The 17,041-nt window shown below is 46.0% G+C and overlaps 1 protein-coding gene across 1 annotated transcript; it reads left to right on the forward strand.

Annotated features, from left to right (window-relative positions):
• The first annotated feature begins 12,796 nt into the window (after positions 1-12,796).
• Positions 12,797-16,565, forward strand: LOC139832020 (uncharacterized). Its single transcript, XM_071821418.1, has 7 exons — positions 12,797-12,981; positions 13,057-13,617; positions 14,932-15,542; positions 15,634-15,807; positions 15,900-16,010; positions 16,098-16,266; positions 16,359-16,565. Exons 1-7 carry the CDS (start codon positions 12,799-12,801, stop codon positions 16,488-16,490), a joined length of 1,941 nt encoding a protein of 646 aa, XP_071677519.1. The 5' UTR covers positions 12,797-12,798; the 3' UTR covers positions 16,491-16,565.
• Positions 16,566-17,041: the final 476 nt, after the last annotated feature.

Consider the following 17,041-nt stretch of genomic DNA (forward strand, 5'->3'; position numbering starts at 1 on the left):
ACCTATCTCTCTCTACCTCAAGAAGCAAACATTTGTGTGAACTGTGCATTGATTCTTACATACTTGCTTATTGCATTTGTTATATTGCTCTGCATTGACAACTATCCATGAGATATACATGTTACAAGTTGAAAGCAACCGCTGAAACTTAATCTTCCATTGTGTTGCTTCAATGTCTCTACTATGAATTTATTGCTTTATGAGTAACTCTTATGCAAGACTTATTGATGCTTGTCTCGAAAGTACTATTCATGAAAAGTCTTTGCTATATGATTCAATTGTTTACTCATTGCATTTACATTGTTTCGAATCGCTGCATTCATCTCATATGCTTTACAATGGTATGATTAAGATTATGTTGGTAGCATGTCACCTCAGAAATTATCTTTTATCGTTTACCTACTCGAGGACGAGTAGGAACTAAGCTTGGGGATGCTGATACGTCTCCAACGTATCTATAATTTCCGATGTTCCATGCTTGTTTTATGACAATACCAACATGTTTTGTTCACACTTTATATCATTTTTATGCGTTTTCCGGAACTAACCTATTGACGAGATGCCGAGAGGCCAGTTGCTGTTTTCTGCTGTTTTTGGTTTCAGAAATCCTAGTAACGAAATATTCTCGGAATCGGACGAAATCAACGCCCAAGTTCCTATTTTCACCGGAAGCATCCAGAACACACGAGAACCGCCAGAGAAGGGGGACAGGGCCACCAAACCACACCCCGGCGCGGCCAGGGGGGGGCGCCCCCCTAAGGTTTGGGCAGCCCGTGGCCCCTCCGACTCCGACTCTTCGCCTATTTAAGCCGTCGTGACCTAAAACTTCGACACCGCTTGACGAAACTCCAGAAAGACTCCAGGGGCGCCGCCGCCATCGCGAAACTCCAATTCGGGGGACATAACTCTGTTTCGGCACCCTGCCGGGACGGGGAATTGCCCCCGAAGCCATCTCCACCGCCGTCTTCACCGCCATCTTCACCGCCATCGCTGCCTCCATGATGAGGAGGGAGTAATCCACCCCCGAGGCTGAGGGCTCCGCTGTAGCTATGTGGTTCATCTCTCTCCCATGTACCTCAATACAATAATCTCATGAGCTGCTTTACATGATTGAGATTCATATGAGTTTTGTATCACTATTATCTATGTGCTACTCTAGCAATGTTATTAAAGTAGTTTTATTCCTCCTGCACGATGTAATGGTGACAGTGTGTGCATCCGTGTTAGTACTTGGTTTATGCTATGATCATGATCTCTTGTAGATTATGAAGTTAACTATTGCTATGATAGTATTGATGTGATCTATTCCTCCTACATATGCATGAAGGTGACAGTGTGCATGCTATGTTAGTACTTGGTTTAGTCTTTTGATCTATCTTACACTATAAGGTTACTTAAATATGAACAAATTGTGGAGCTTGTTAACTCCGGCATTGAGGGTTCGTGTAATCCTACGCAATGCGTTCATCATCCAACAAGAGTGTAGAGTATGCATTTATACTGCTGTTATGTGATCAATGTTGAGAGTGTCCACTAGTGAAAGTGTAATCCCTAGGCCTTGTTCCTAAATATCGCTATCGCTGCTTGTTTCTTGTTTCTTTGCGTTACTACTGCTGCAATACTACCACCATCAACTACACGCCAGCAAGCTATTTTCTGGCACCATTGCTACTGCTCATATATATTCATACCACCTGTATTTCACTATCTCTTCGCCGAACTAGTGCACCTATTAGGTGTGTTGGGGACACAAGAGACTTCTTGCTTTGTGGTTGCAGGGTTGCATGAGAGGGATATCTTTGACCTCTTCCTCCCTGAGTTCGATAAACCTTGGGTGATCCACTTAAGGGAAAACTTGCTGCTGTTCTACAAACCTCTGCTCTTGGAGGCCCAACACTGTCTACAGGAAAGGAGGGGGAAGTAGACATCAGTGTGCAGGGACAAGATTTCTTTCAATCAAGCACACTACACAGTTCTATACAATTCCAGCTTGGTGGCTCCGTACATCGAGAAACACAAGAATGTTTTACGAGAAATAAACCCAGGCCAGCCCGAGTCCTTGATTACACGTCAACACATGAATACCTTCGGCAGTTGGTTGCAAAGACATCTCATTAGTGACCCAACTGTTGTAGAGCAGCTGTACTTGTTGGCCAGTTTACCATCTTCAAACATATGTACATTCCAAGGGTACGAGATAAATGGGAATACATTTTACACGATCGACCAAGATAAAAAGAGCACCAACCAAAACAGTGGTGTCCGCTTCGATGCAAAAGATGAGAATGGGCAAACCACCACATATTATGGATACATAGAGGAGATATGGGAACTTGACTATGGTCCCACTTTTAAGGTCCCTTTGTTTCGGTGCAAATGGGTGAAGCTCAGCGGCGTACAGGTAGACGATAAGTACGGTATGACAACAGTGGATCCCAACAATCTTGCGTACATGGACGAGCCATTCGTCCTAGCCAACGAGGTGGCTCAAGTTTTCTACGTGAAGGACATGTCTAGCAAATCGAGAAAAAGAAATCAACAAAAGAATACATCAACCGAGGAGCCAAAGCGCCACATAGTTCTTTCGGGGAAAAGAAACATCGTGGGAGTGGATGACAAGACAGACATGTCAGAAGATTATAATAAGTTTAAAGAAATTCCACCCTTCACGGTGAAAATTGACCCAAGCATCTTGCTAAATGATGAAGATTCTCCATGGCTACGGCGTAGAAGATCACAGCAGTAGATGGCGATGTAATAATGTATTCTTCATATATAGTTCCCAAGACAATCTCTACATTTATGTAATAATGAGAACCCTTTCCCCAACACTGTTAGAGGAGATGGAACTTTAGTCCCGGTTGCACCCACCAACCGTGACTAAAGGTTACCCACACATCCTCATCCTGCCGACAGCTTTAGTCCCGGTTTCATCCACCAGCCGGGACTAAAGGTTGCCCGCCTATTTTCTTCCCGCGCTTCCCACCGCTTCCCGCCTCCGTCTTCCCGCCATTTTTTCACTATATATATGTAGGCTTGGTCTCCATTTACATATCACATCTACACTCATATCTGCAAACCTCATCACCCTCTCCCATGGCTTCCATCGTATCTCTAACACCCCGGGAGGCGGAGGCACTTTGCGCCTTGAACTACCCATGCCCGCCGGGCTACCGCATCCCGACCGGCTGGTTGCTGAGCGTCGGAGGCGTACCGGTCCCTCCTATCCCTCTAGGTGTGGCACGCGAGATGGCCATCATGAACCACTACTACTTCGAGCTCACGCCAGAGCAGCGGAGGAATCCCCAGTGGCATCCCGACTACAGCCCGACTTGGGACAGCTTCTTCATCAATCAGCGTGAGATGGCGGTTGCCAGGTACGAGGAGGACGGCCCGCCTCCTTCGAACTTCAATGAGGCCGGCCGTCGGCTGTGGTGGCGCGGCCGGACTCTCCAGAGCGTAATGGCCTACCGTGGCCCCCGCCTGCGCTACCCTCAATCCCAGCCCAAGCGTGCTCACCCGTCCAGGTTCGACAACCGCGACCCCGATGCTAGCGACGATGACGTCGGCGACTATGATGACTACAGTGGCGACGTTTATATGGCTAGGCAAGACTATGACTGAATGGCTCCAACATTCGAATCTGGCCATGTATCTTAATTTTCAGTTGAGCTCTGTACTTTAATTCCAGTTCAATCGTAATAAAATTTCGTAACAACCACTTTATTGAACTAAAACAACCGACAACGACTTTATAAACTGAATTTAAACTAAAACAACCGACAACGACTTTATTGAAATTACAATAAAATAGATAAATGACTAGTCTAGTCTCTACACGTCGTCGGAGGTTGTCTCCGTCCAAATGTCATCCCACCGAGGGTCGTTTTCGGCCCAAGTTGTATTCGGGTTCTCGAGCTCGAACTCGGCGACGGCCCGACGATGGCGCCTGTTGGACCTGCGTTGTGCCCTGAGGTCAGCGAAGAACGCGTCGGTGTTGTCGACGTCGTTGGGGAACTGCGCCCTCCACTGGCGCATCAACTGCTCGTCGTGCTCAGCGATGGCGATCCTGCGCTGCACCTGGCGGTGCCGGCGACGGTCCTCGTCGTCGAGGAGGCACGGCGCTGGCGCGAGGAACTCCGCCTCCTCTAGCGATTCAACATCCAGGAAGTTCATGTCGCGCCGTGGCCGCCGAAATCGCCACGCCGCCGCGTCGTAAGCGCGCACCGCCAGCTCCGGCGTGTTGTACGTGCCGAGGGTTAGGCGGATGCCACCGGCGCGTATCTCGGCGTAGAACCTACCGCTCGGACGCACTCGAACGCCACGGAAACCGGACGACCCTCGACGACGTGGCGGCATCTCGGAGATGAATGAGCGGAGGCGGTGGCGACGTGTGGCTGCGCGCGCACGCGGCGCTCTATATAGCGCACGCGGGGCATGACACGTGTAAGCCACGGCTACACACGTCGCACGCGGGGCATGGCACGTGTAAGTTACGGCTACACACGTCGCACGCGGGGCATGGCACGTGCAAGCCACGGCTACACACGTCGCACGCCGGCAGCGACGGGGCGACACGTGGCACGGGGAAGCGACACGTTGGATACAAACGGCCGGAGCCGTTGGATGCACTGTGCCACGGATGCCACGGAAACCGGACGACCCGCGACGGCGTGGCGGCATCTCGGAGATGAATGAGCGGAGGCGGCGGCTACACGTCGGTGTCCGAAATACTCCGCATATCATTAGGGTGAAACATACACGACTATGATGTGAGATGCAAATAGGTATATGGATGTCATATTCATGTTCATTGGATTTTTCTGATCAATTTTCATATATAAAACATTTCTATTTGAGTTACCATTTAAAAGTTATTAAAATAATAGTTTTTATTAATATAAAATAGATAAACAGGGTTTATTTAAAATAGAAAAGGAAAAAGTTCAGAAAAGGGGGCTGATCCACGTCCAACGGCTCCAGGCCGTTGGATTCAAGCGGCCGGAGCCGTTGGATGCACTTGGCGCGGATCATCCCCAACCCCCTTTTGTCGCGGGTGGTGGCACGACCCGCGACAAAGACCCCATTTTGTCGCGGGTCGTGCCACCACCCGCGACAAAGGGGGCGGGCCGTGGCACGACCCGCGACAAAAGGGTGTCACCTATATAAGCTCCGCGTCGCGGGCGGAGCCTCCACCCGCGACCCCGGAGGCAACCCTAGACGTTTTTGCGCCGCCGAGCTGCCAAAATCCGCACCGCCGCCGCCGTCGCCGCCGGCAGCTACGCCGCCCCGGCCGCCGCCCCCGCCACCTTCTGCGCCGTCGCCGCCCCCGGCCGCCGCCCCCGCCACCTCTGCGCCGCCACCGGCCCTTCTACCGCGCGCGCCCTGCGCAGGTAGCCGCCGCCGGCCACCGGCGCGTGATACGTCTCCGACGTATCGATAATTTCTTATGTTCCATGCCACATTATTGATGTTATCTACATGTTTTATGCACACTTTATGTCATATTCGTGCATTTTCTGGAACTAACCTATTAACAAGATGCCGAAGTGCCAGTTCCTGTTTTCTGCTGTTTTTGGTTTCAGAAATCCTAGTAACGAAATATTCTCGGAATCGGATGAAATCAACGCCCAGGTTCCTATTTTCACCGGAAGCATCCAGAACACACGAGAAGGACCAGAGGGGGGGCACTGGGCCCCCAGACCATAGGCCGGCGTGGCCCAGGCCCTGGCCGCGCCGCCCTATGGTTTCGTCGCCCCTTCGACCCTCCTGCGCCGCCTCTTCGCCTATATAATGCCCCTGGATCGAAAACCCTGATAAGTTCGACGAAAACCACAGAAACCTTCCAGAGCCGCCGCCATCGCGAGGCCAAGATCTAGGGGAAAGGAGTCTCTGTTCCGGCACGCTGCCGGAACGGGGAAGTGCCCCCGGAAGGCTTCTCCATCGACACCGCTGCCATCTCCACCGCCATCTTCATCACCGCTGCTGCTCCCATGAGGAGGGAGTAGTTCTCCATCGAGGCTCGGGGCTGTACCGGTAGCTATGTGGTTCATCTCTCTCCTATGTACCTCAATACAATAATCTCATGAGCTGCTTTACATGATTGAGATTCATATGAGTTTGTATCACAATTTATCTATGTGCTACTCTAGCAAAGTTATTAAAGTAGTTCTATTCCTCCTGCACGTGTGTAAAGGTGACAGTGTGTGCACCGTGTTAGTACTTGGTTTATGCTATGATCATGATCTCTTGTAGATTGCGAAGTTAACTATTGCTATGATAATATTGATGTGATCTATTCCTCCTACATATGCATGAAGGTGACAGTGTGCATGCTATGTTAGTACTTGGTTTAGTCTTTTGATCTATCTTACACTATAAGGTTACTTAAATATGAACAAATTGTGGAGCTTGTTAATTCCGGCATTGAGGGTTCGTGTAATCCTACGCAATGTGTTCATCATCCAACAAGAGTGTAGAGTATGCATTTATCTATTCTGTTATGTGATCAATGTTGAGAGTGTCCACTAGTGAAAGTGTAATCCCTAGGCCTTGTTCCTAAATACTGCTATCGCTGCTTGTTTACTGTTTTACTACGTTACTACTGCTGCAATACTACCACCATCAACTACACGCCAGCAAGCTATTTTCTGGCACCGTTGCTACTGCTCATACTTATTCATACCACCTGTATTTCACTATCTCTTCACCGAACTAGTGCACCTATTAGGTGTGTTGGGGACACAAGAGACTTCTTGCTTTGTGGTTGCAGGGTTGCATGAGAGGGATATCTTTGACCTCTTCCTCCCTGAGTTCGATAAACCTTGGGTATCCACTTAAGGGAAAACTTGCTGCTGTTCTACAAACCCCTGCTCTTGGAGGCCCAACACTGTCTACAGGAAAGGAGGGGGAACGTAGACATCAAGCTATTTTCTGGCGCCGTTGCCGGGGAGGAAAGGTAAAAGGTACTCACACTCCGGATCTCGGCTACTAAGCTATTTTCGCCGTTGTAAGTACTCAAAGCTATTTCCTTTAGATCCTGCAATTACAACTTTTTGTTTCTTGTTTACACTAGTAAGGCATAATGGACAACAATGAGCTTTTTACTCTATTTCCTGATTTAAGACATGGATGGTTTGATCCGAAAATTAAAAAACCCATGGAACATATTAGCATGAACACATTGAACACTATTGTTGCTAATGATATGGAAAATTCTAAGCTTGGGGAAGCTGGTTTTGATGAGCATGATCTTTTTAGTCCCCCGGGCAATGAGGAGGAAATTTACTTTGATGATACTTTGCCTCCCATATATGATGATTATAATGATAGTGGTCTTTTGGTGCCACCTACTATGGAGAGTAAATTTTGTTGTGATTATACTATGCCTCCTACACTTGATGAGAATAATAATGATAGCTATTTTGTTGAATTTGCTCCCACTACAACTAATAAAATTGATTATGCTTATGTGGAGAGTAATAATTTTATGCATGAGACTCATGATAAGAATGCTTTATGTGATAGTTATATTGTTGAGTTTGCTCATGATGCTACTGAAAGTTATTATGAGAGAGGAAAATATGGTTGTAGAAATTTTCATGTTACTAAAACACCTCTCTATGTGCTGAAATTTTTCAAGCTACACTTGTTTTATCTTCCTATGCTTGCTACTTTGCTCTTCATGAACTTGTTTATTTACAAGATTCCTATGCATAGGAAGCATGTTAGACTTAAATGTGTTTTGAATTTGCCTCTTGATGCTCTCTTTTGCTTCAAATACTATTTCTTGCGAGTGCATCATAAAAACTGCTGAGCCCATCTTAATGGCTATAAAGAAAAGAACTTCTTGGGAGATAACCCATGTGTTATTTTGCTACAGTACTTTGTTTTATATTTGTGTCTTGGAAGTTGTTTACTACTGTAGCAACCTCTCCTTATCTTAGTTTTGTGTTTTGTTATGCCAAGTGAAGCCTCTAATCGAAGGTTGATACTAGATTTGGATTTCTGCGCAGAAACAGATTTCTATCTGTCACGAATCTGGGCTGTTTTCTCTGTAAAAAAATCAGAAAAATATGCCAATTTACGTGCGTGTTCCTCAGATATGTACGCAACTTTCATTAGTTTTGAGTTTTCTGATCTGAGCAACGGAAGTATTTATTAGAAATTCGTCTTTACGGACTGTTCTGTTTTGACAGATTCTGCCTTTTATTTCGCATTGCTTCTTTTGCTATGTGGGATGGATTTCTTTGTTCCATTAAACTCCAGTAGCTTTGAGCAATGTCCAGAAGTGTTGAGAATGATTGTGTCACCTCTGAATATATTAGTTTTTATTGTCACTAACCCTCTAATGAGTTGTTCTAAGTTTGGTGTGAAGGAAGTTTTCAAGGGTCAAGAGAGGAGGATGATATACTATGATCAAGAAGAGTGAAAGCTCTAAGCTTGGGGATGCCCCGGTGGTTCACCCCTGCATATATTAAGAAGACTCAAGCGTCTAAGCTTGGGGATGCCCAAGGCATCCCCTTCTTCATCGACAACATTATCAGGTTCCTCCCCTGAAACTATATTTTTATTCCATCACATCTTATGTGCTTTGCTTGGAGCGTCGGTTTGTTTTTGTTTTGTTTGAATAAATTGGATTACATCATGCTTGTGTGGGAGAGAGACACGCTCCGCTGGTTCGTATGAACACATGTGTTCTTAGCTTTTAATTTTCATGGCGAAGTTCCTTCTTCGTTAAATTGTTATATGGTTGGAATTGGAAAATGATAGATGTAGTAATTGCTATAATGTCTTGGATAATGTGATACTTGGAAATTGTTGTGCTCATGTTTAAGCTCTTGCATCATATACTTTGCACCCATTAATGAAGAAATACATAGAGCATGTTAAAATTTGGTTTGCATAATTGGTCTCTCTAAGGTCTAGATAATTTCTAGTATTGAGTTTGAACAACAAGGAAGACGGTGTAGAGTCTTATAATGTTTACAATATGTCTTTTATGTGCGTTTTGCTGCACCGGTTCATCCTTGTGTTTGTTTCAAATAGCCTTGCTAGCCTAAACCTTGTATCGAGAGGGAATACTTCTCATGCATCCAAATCCTTGAGCCAAACAACACTATGCCATTTGTGTCCACCATACCTACCTACTACATGGTATTTTCCGCCATTCCAAAGTAAATTGCTTGAGTGCTACCTTTAAAACTCCATCATTCACCTTTGCAATATATAGCTCATGGGACAAATAGCTTAAAAACTATTGTGGTATTGAATATGTAATTATGCACTTTATCTCTTATTAAGTTGCTTGTTGTGCGATAACCATGTTCACTGGGGACGCCATCAACTATTCATTGTTGAATTTCATGTGAGTTGCTATGCATGTCCGTCTTGTCTGAAGTAAGAGCGATCTACCACCCTATGGTTAAGCATGCATATTGTTAGAGAAGAACATTGGGCCGCTAACTAAAGCCATGATCCATGGTGGAAGTTTCAGTTTTGGACATATATCCTCAATCTCAAATGAGAAAATTATTAATTGTTGTTACATGCTTATGCATAAAAGAGGAGTCCATTATCTGTTGTCTATGTTGTCCCGGTATGGATGTCTAAGTTGAAGAATAATCAATAGCGAGAAATCCAATGCGAGCTTTCTCCTTAGACCTTTGTACAGGCGGCATAGAGGTACCCCTTTGTGACACTTGGTTAAAACATGTGCATTGTGATGATCCGGTAGTCCAAGCTAATTAGGACAAGGTGCGGGCACTATTAGTATACTATGCATGAGGCTTGCAACTTGTAAGATATAATTTACATGATACATATGCTTTATTACTACCGTTGACAAAATTGTTTCATGTTTTCAAAATCAAAGCTCTAGCACAAATATAGCAATCGATGCTTTTCCTCTATGGAGGACCATTCTTTTACTTTCAATGTTGAGTCAGTTCACCTATTTCTCTCCACCTCAAGAAGCAAACACTTGTGTGAACTGTGCATTGATTCCTACATACTTGCTTATTGCACTTATTATATTACTCTATGTTGACAATATCCATGAGATATACATGTTATAAGTTGAAAGCAACCGCTGAAACTTAATCTTCTTTTGTGTTGCTTCAATGCCTTTACTATGAATTATTGCTTTATGAGTTAACTCTTATGCAAGACTTATTGATGCTTGTCTTGAAGTGCTATTCATGAAAAGTCTTTGCTTTATGATTCACTTGTTTACTCATGTCATATACATTGTTTTGATCGCTGCATTCACTACATATGCTTTACAAATAGTATGATCAAGATTATGATGGCATGTCACTCCAGAAATTATCTGTGTTATTGTTTTACCTGCTCGGGACGAGCAGAACTAAGCTTGGGGATGCTGATACGTCTCCGACGTATCGATAATTTCTTATGTTCCATGCCACATTATTGATGTTATCTACATGTTTTATGCACACTTTATGTCATATTCGTGCATTTTCTGGAACTAACCTATTAACAAGATGCCGAAGTGCCGCTCTGTTTTCTGCTGTTTTTGGTTTCAGAAATCCTAGTAACGAAATATTCTCGGAATCGGATGAAATCAACGCCCAGGTTCCTATTTTCACCGGAAGCATCCAGAACACACGAGAAGGACCAGAGGGGGGGGCACTGGGCCCCCAGACCATAGGCCGGCACGGCCCAGGCCCTGGCCGCGCCGCCCTATGGTTTCGTCGCCCCTTCGACCCTCCTGCGCCGCCTCTTCGCCTATATAATGCCCCTGGATCGAAAACCCTGATAAGTTCGACGAAAACCACAGAAACCTTCCAGAGCCGCCGCCATCGCGAGGCCAAGATCTGGGGGACAGGAGTCTCTGTTCCGGCACGCTGCCGGAACGGGGAAGTGCCCCCGGAAGGCTTCTCCATCGACACCGCTGCCATCTCCACCGCCATCTTCATCACCGCTGCTGCTCCCATGAGGAGGGAGTAGTTCTCCATCGAGGCTCGGGGCTGTACCAGTAGCTATGTGGTTCATCTCTCTCCTATGTACCTCAATACAATAATCTCATGAGCTGCTTTACATGATTGAGATTCATATGAGTTTGTATCACAATTTATCTATGTGCTACTCTAGCAAAGTTATTAAAGTAGTTCTATTCCTCCTGCACGTGTGTAAAGGTGACAGTGTGTGCACCGTGTTAGTACTTGGTTTATGCTATGATCATGATCTCTTGTAGATTGCGAAGTTAACTATTGCTATGATAATATTGATGTGATCCATTCCTCCTACATATGCATGAAGGTGACAGTGTGCATGCTATGTTAGTACTTGGTTTAGTCTTTTGATCTATCTTACACTATAAGGTTACTTAAATATGAACAAATTGTGGAGCTTGTTAACTCCGGCATTGAGGGTTCGTGTAATCCTACGCAATGTGTTCATCATCCAACAAGAGTGTAGAGTATGCATTTATCTATTCTGTTATGTGATCAATGTTGAGAGTGTCCACTAGTGAAAGTGTAATCCCTAGGCCTTGTTCCTAAATACTGCTATCGCTGCTTGTTTACTGTTTTACTGCGTTACTACTGCTGCAATACTACCACCATCAACTACACGCCAGCAAGCTATTTTCTGGCACCGTTGCTACTGCTCATACTTATTCATACCACCTGTATTTCACTATCTCTTCGCCGAACTAGTGCACCTATTAGGTGTGTTGGGGACACAAGAGACTTCTTGCTTTGTGGTTGCAGGGTTGCATGAGAGGGATATCTTTGACCTCTTCCTCCCTGAGTTCGATAAACCTTGGGTATCCACTTAAGGGAAAACTTGCTGCTGTTCTACAAACCTCTGCTCTTGGAGGCCCAACACTGTCTACAGGAAAGGAGGGGGAACGTAGACATCAGCGCGCGCCCCCGGCCATTTTTTTTTTAAATTTTTTGTAATATTATTAGTATTAGTTAGTTAGCTAGTATAGTTAGTTAGTTTAGTATAGTTAGTTTAGTATAGTTAGTATAGTTAGTTAGTATAGTTAATTAGTTAGTTTAGTTAGTTTAGTATAGTTAGTTTAGTATAGTTAGTTTAGTATATATAGTTAGTTTAGTATAGTTAATTAGTTAGTTTAGTATAGTTAGTATAGTTAGTTAGTTTAGTATAGTTAGTTAGCTAGTATAGTTAGTTAGTTTAGTATATGTATATGTAGTTAGTTAGCTAGTATTTTTTTTTAAATTTTTGTAATATTATATGTAGTATAGTTAGTTAGTTTAGTATATGTATATGTAGTTAGTTTAAGTTTTTTGTAAATCTTTCAAAACGCCCCGACCAGACCGACACCGTCCCACGCTCCGTCTCCCTCGCTTCGCCACCCCCGACGCCGCAACTTCCCTCTCCTCTACCTCTGAAACGTCGCAACTTCCCTCTCCTCTCCCTCTCGCCGACACCAGTCGCCGACACCCTCACGCGCCCTCTCCCTCTCGCAAACACCCCTCTTCTCTCCCTCTCGCGAACACCCCCGACGCCGCAACTTCCCTCCCTCTCGCAAACAACCGACACCCTCTCCCTCTCGCAAATACCAGTCGCCGACACCCTCTCCCTCTCGCAAATACCAGTCGCCGACACCCTCTCCCTCTCGCAACCAACCGACGTCGATACCCTCTTCCTCACGTGAGCATTGTCGAGATCCTCTCCTTGAGCCTACCCCGTCCGTTGTTAGGGTTAGGGTTTGGGTAGTGTTTGGTTAGGGTTAGTGTTTGATTAAGTTTAGGGATTGGTTAGGGTTAGAACATGTACTTATCGATTTAATTTTTTGCAGAAACAATGGATCCATTCGAAATCCATCGAGACTTGGAACAGGAAGACCTATTCGAGGACATAATCCGCGATGGTCCAGAAGCCGACCGAGAAGAGCGCGACTCTGGTGATGGAGAAGACCGCGGCTCCGGTGATGGAGAAGCCGACGGCTCCGGTGATGGAGAAGCCGACGGCTCCGGTCATGGCGAGGTATACGGTCACTAGGCATTAATGGAATTCTATATGTACATATAAATATAAATTAATTAATTTTTATTCTCTTAGGCCTCCGAAGATAAGTTGGAGAAACGAGGCCCGGCAAAGAGGTTGAGCCCAAAAGACCACTTCACAATTGAAGCTATATCACCGAAAGGCCAACCGGTGGCACCCGCGGCTGTCAGAGTGACATTTAAAAATCCGTGCGGAGTTCTGGTTAGGGATCGTCTCCCGATCACTATTAGAGAATGGAACAAGACCAAGAATGTGTCCGAAGATCAGGTTGCCGATAGGTACAAAGACACACTTTTTGACGACCTCATGACACATTTCACTTTGCCAGTTTTGAGATCGGAGTCTGAGATGGCCAAGCAGAGGGCGCTAGTGAAGAAATGGGCTCTTCAGAAGATGGGGGAACTTTTCCGGGCGTATAAGAACCGGTTATGGGCAACTTATAAGGCCGAGAAGAAGCCTCCATTATTCGAAAACTATCTAGCGAAGCAGGAGCATAACTGGGAAGAATTTGTGAAGTACAAAGAATCAGAGGAGGCTATGAGACTGTCAAAGAAAAACAAGAAGAATGCAAGCGAAAAAAAATATCACCATCATACGGGGCGAGGGGGCTACGAAGTAGCCATGCCTAAGTGGGATGCACAAGAGGCTGAGATGAAGCGGAATGGGATCACTCCAGAACCCGAGCGAGAAGGATGGGACATTAGGGCTCGAAATTGGTTCCTTGGGCATGGCTGTGAGTATGACATGAAGACAGGGAACCTTGTTGAAAGTGACAGCAAGGTTAAGGTACCCAGGGAAAAATGGATTGAAGTGATGGCTGATATTAAAGCGGGAAAACTGAAGTTTGCTCCCGATAGAGAGAAAGACTTGCTGACGCTTGTCCTCGGTAATCCTGAAAAGGGAGGACGAACAAGAGGCTTCGGCCCTAGTGTTCCGTGGGCGCTTGGGTTTCCGGACGACGCGGAGACTTATAGAAGCCGAGCGAGAGCAAAAAAACGCGAGCTGGAGGTGCAGAATGACCGGATGGCCGAGTTCCAACGTCAACTTGACCAGCAGCAGCGGGAGATTCAGCAGCAGCAGCGGGAGATAAATGAACTAAAAGGACAGCGCCAGCCAGATAATACCGCCGGCATATCTCAGCGGCGAGACAGCAGCGTGGCCGACTCGGAGGCCCCGCCTTTACGGATGATAGATGGCGGTCCTGGCGACCCCGTGGATGGAATCAAGGAGCAAACACCTTGTGATCTCCATGAGGTATTCAGGAACTTATCTGTTAAGGTGGCGGTCGGCTTTGTCTTACCTGCATTTGGAGCTGAAGGTGAGCCGGCAACATGGCATGGCAATGAGATTCCAGCTGGCTATGCTCGTGTCGGGGTGGATTCAGTTGTACCGTCGTGGGAGACATTGCAGCTCGTAATCCCTGGAGGTGATGGTCAGGTTACACTCGGAGACGTACTGGGAGAAATCATTCTTTGGGAAAAGAAAAACATCAAGCTTCCAGGTTGGGTAGCCCCTAGTACTAGTCGTCCCGGGTCACCATCACCTCCTCCAAGTGATCGCAGGCCACCATCACCTCTTCCGACTGATCACATGTCGCCACCATCACCCTATGGGTACGACCATGACATCCGTAGTCCATCTCCATCTCCAGCGCCGCCGCCTGCGCCCACTAAGACTCGGAATGCACCCAGCCGGAAGCGTTTCAAGAGTCCTGTCCGCAAGCGGTCGCCCCTCCCAACAGTACCAAAGGTTCCTCCCCCCCGTCCTTACGATCGTACTAAAGAGGAAAATGAGGCCATTGTAAAGAAACACGTGCATGAACAGCTTCATAAGGAAAAACCTCCAGCGCCAGCGCCATACACCGAGAAGCAAAAAGGATATGCTCTTGATTTTCTGAACACACCATCGCAATATGACTTACACGAGAAGAAGGATGACTACACACGCATACTTGCGAGGGTAATTGGGGACAAGGGCACTGCTAAGAAGAAGGATAGTGCTAGCACGAGCAAATCATCAGCTAGAAGTGTAGCCGGGAAGAAATCAAGTTCAACAAGTGCACCCCTCAAGGCCAAGCAAGCAGCGACAACGGGCAGAAAAAGAAAGGAAGTTCCCCAGCTCGGAGAACAGGCCAAACAATCGATCCCACCACTCAAAGTGTCAGATGTTCCCTCGGTGTACCAGGAACATGGTGATTTCGATCTGGAAGCAGCTGCGGCGCTAGCGGCTCAAGTTGGCTGTACCGTGGAGGAATTGCTGAGTGCCCATGATGCAGTACTACCCATTGCCGATATAGCTCCTAAATTTGTCTATGGGGCCGACTTGGTCAGCAAAGAGCGGCTGCATAAACTGCCAACGCATATGCGGAATTTGCATCAGTGGTACATTGATGCGTGCAAGGAGAACACAAGTTACATCGTGGCGGATATCCCAGAAGATTATTACTTCCGAAAGGAGGAGATCCATATTGAGATGAATGAACTCTGGCAGTTATTCAATTTAGACGCCCTCGACAAATCTCTCATGAGTTGCTACTGCTTGTAAGTTGTTAACTACATATAAGTTCATGTTCATTCAGTTGTTCCTGTTCATTGCATATACTCATTATATCTTATGTGTTCTCTTATGCAGACTGAAGATCATTGAATGCAGAAGTAATAAGATGTTCAATGTTGGGTTTGTTGACCCAGATAAAGTACATCATGACACGGTAAAGAATAATGTCGAAGAAACGGGGGGAAACCTACTAAGGTTTATAGGGGAGCAAAGCTTCTGTGATTCAATACTGTTTCCTTACAACTACAGGTGAGAGTCTTACTGATCTGTTGTGCACATTCAATTTTTCTTACTCGATGTTATGTGTAATTCATGACGTATATATATATAAACATGTGCAGTTTCCACTGGATTCTGCTAAATATTCAAGTTGATAAGGGAATAGTTGAAGTAAGGGACCCATTGAGTAGAGGCCTGGACGGGTTCCGCGACTTGCAGAACATTCTCCAGAGGTAATTTCAATCATTAATTGCCGCGCTATATCTTTCGTGAGATATCAATTAATTATCCACTCATTCAATCATTCTTTTGCCTGGCAGGTGTTGGAGAGCTTTGAAGAATAATATTGCGGGTAACTTCGCAGAGAAGCTAACATTTACTCTTGTACCGTGCGCCCAGCAGCCACAGGGGACGAATCTATGTGGATACTACGTTTGCGAGTCTATTCGCATGTTAACCACTGAGAAGCACAACGATAATAGATTCAACGTATGTAATAACATTCACAACTTTAGTTTATTATCGTCAGTATTTCGTTATCAAGATTGATATAGTCATATTCATCTCATTTTCCTATATAGGTCGACTTCATGCGGGAGAAGCTCCAACCACACGAGCACATACTAGGAATTACGGAGGAATTGGCGGGACTTCTAATGAAAGAAGTAATAGACGACAACGGCTTGTTTAGTCCAAATAGGCGCAACAAATGATCCCCATGTATTAGTTCGAATAGACGACGGGCTTTAGTCCCGGTGGTAGTGACCTCCATATATATGTGTAAGGGGAATCTACGAAGTTTTGCTCCCAATATTTGTTTGCTCGATCTATATATAATGAATGAACGTGTACAACTTGTAGTAGCGTACAAATATTTGTTATGCAACTTTTATTTTAAAATGAAAAAATGAAATAAAAGGGGGGGGCGGTGGCGGGGGGGGGGGGGGGAGGGTTGCTGCACACCTCAAACCCTAAAGCAGCAGCGTTCTGCGCGCGCCACGTAGAGGCCCTTTTGTCGCGGGTGGTAATACCGCCCGCGACAAAAGGGTGTGCCCCTGGGGCACCCCGCGCCTGCCACGTGGTGGACCATATGTCGCGGGTGGTAAGCGACCCGCGACAAAAGGGTGGACCTTTTGTCGCGCCTTCGTTGTCGCGGGTGGCCGCCCGCGACAAAAGGCCTTACGGCCCGCGACAAAAGGGCTATTTTCCACTAGTGTGTGGCTACAGGTCCTACCCCAGGTGCTGTGGCCAAACCTACTGCTGA

The sequence above is a fragment of the Lolium perenne genome, chromosome 6, assembly GCF_019359855.2.
Source record: "Lolium perenne isolate Kyuss_39 chromosome 6, Kyuss_2.0, whole genome shotgun sequence".
Lineage (NCBI taxonomy): Eukaryota > Viridiplantae > Streptophyta > Magnoliopsida > Poales > Poaceae > Lolium > Lolium perenne.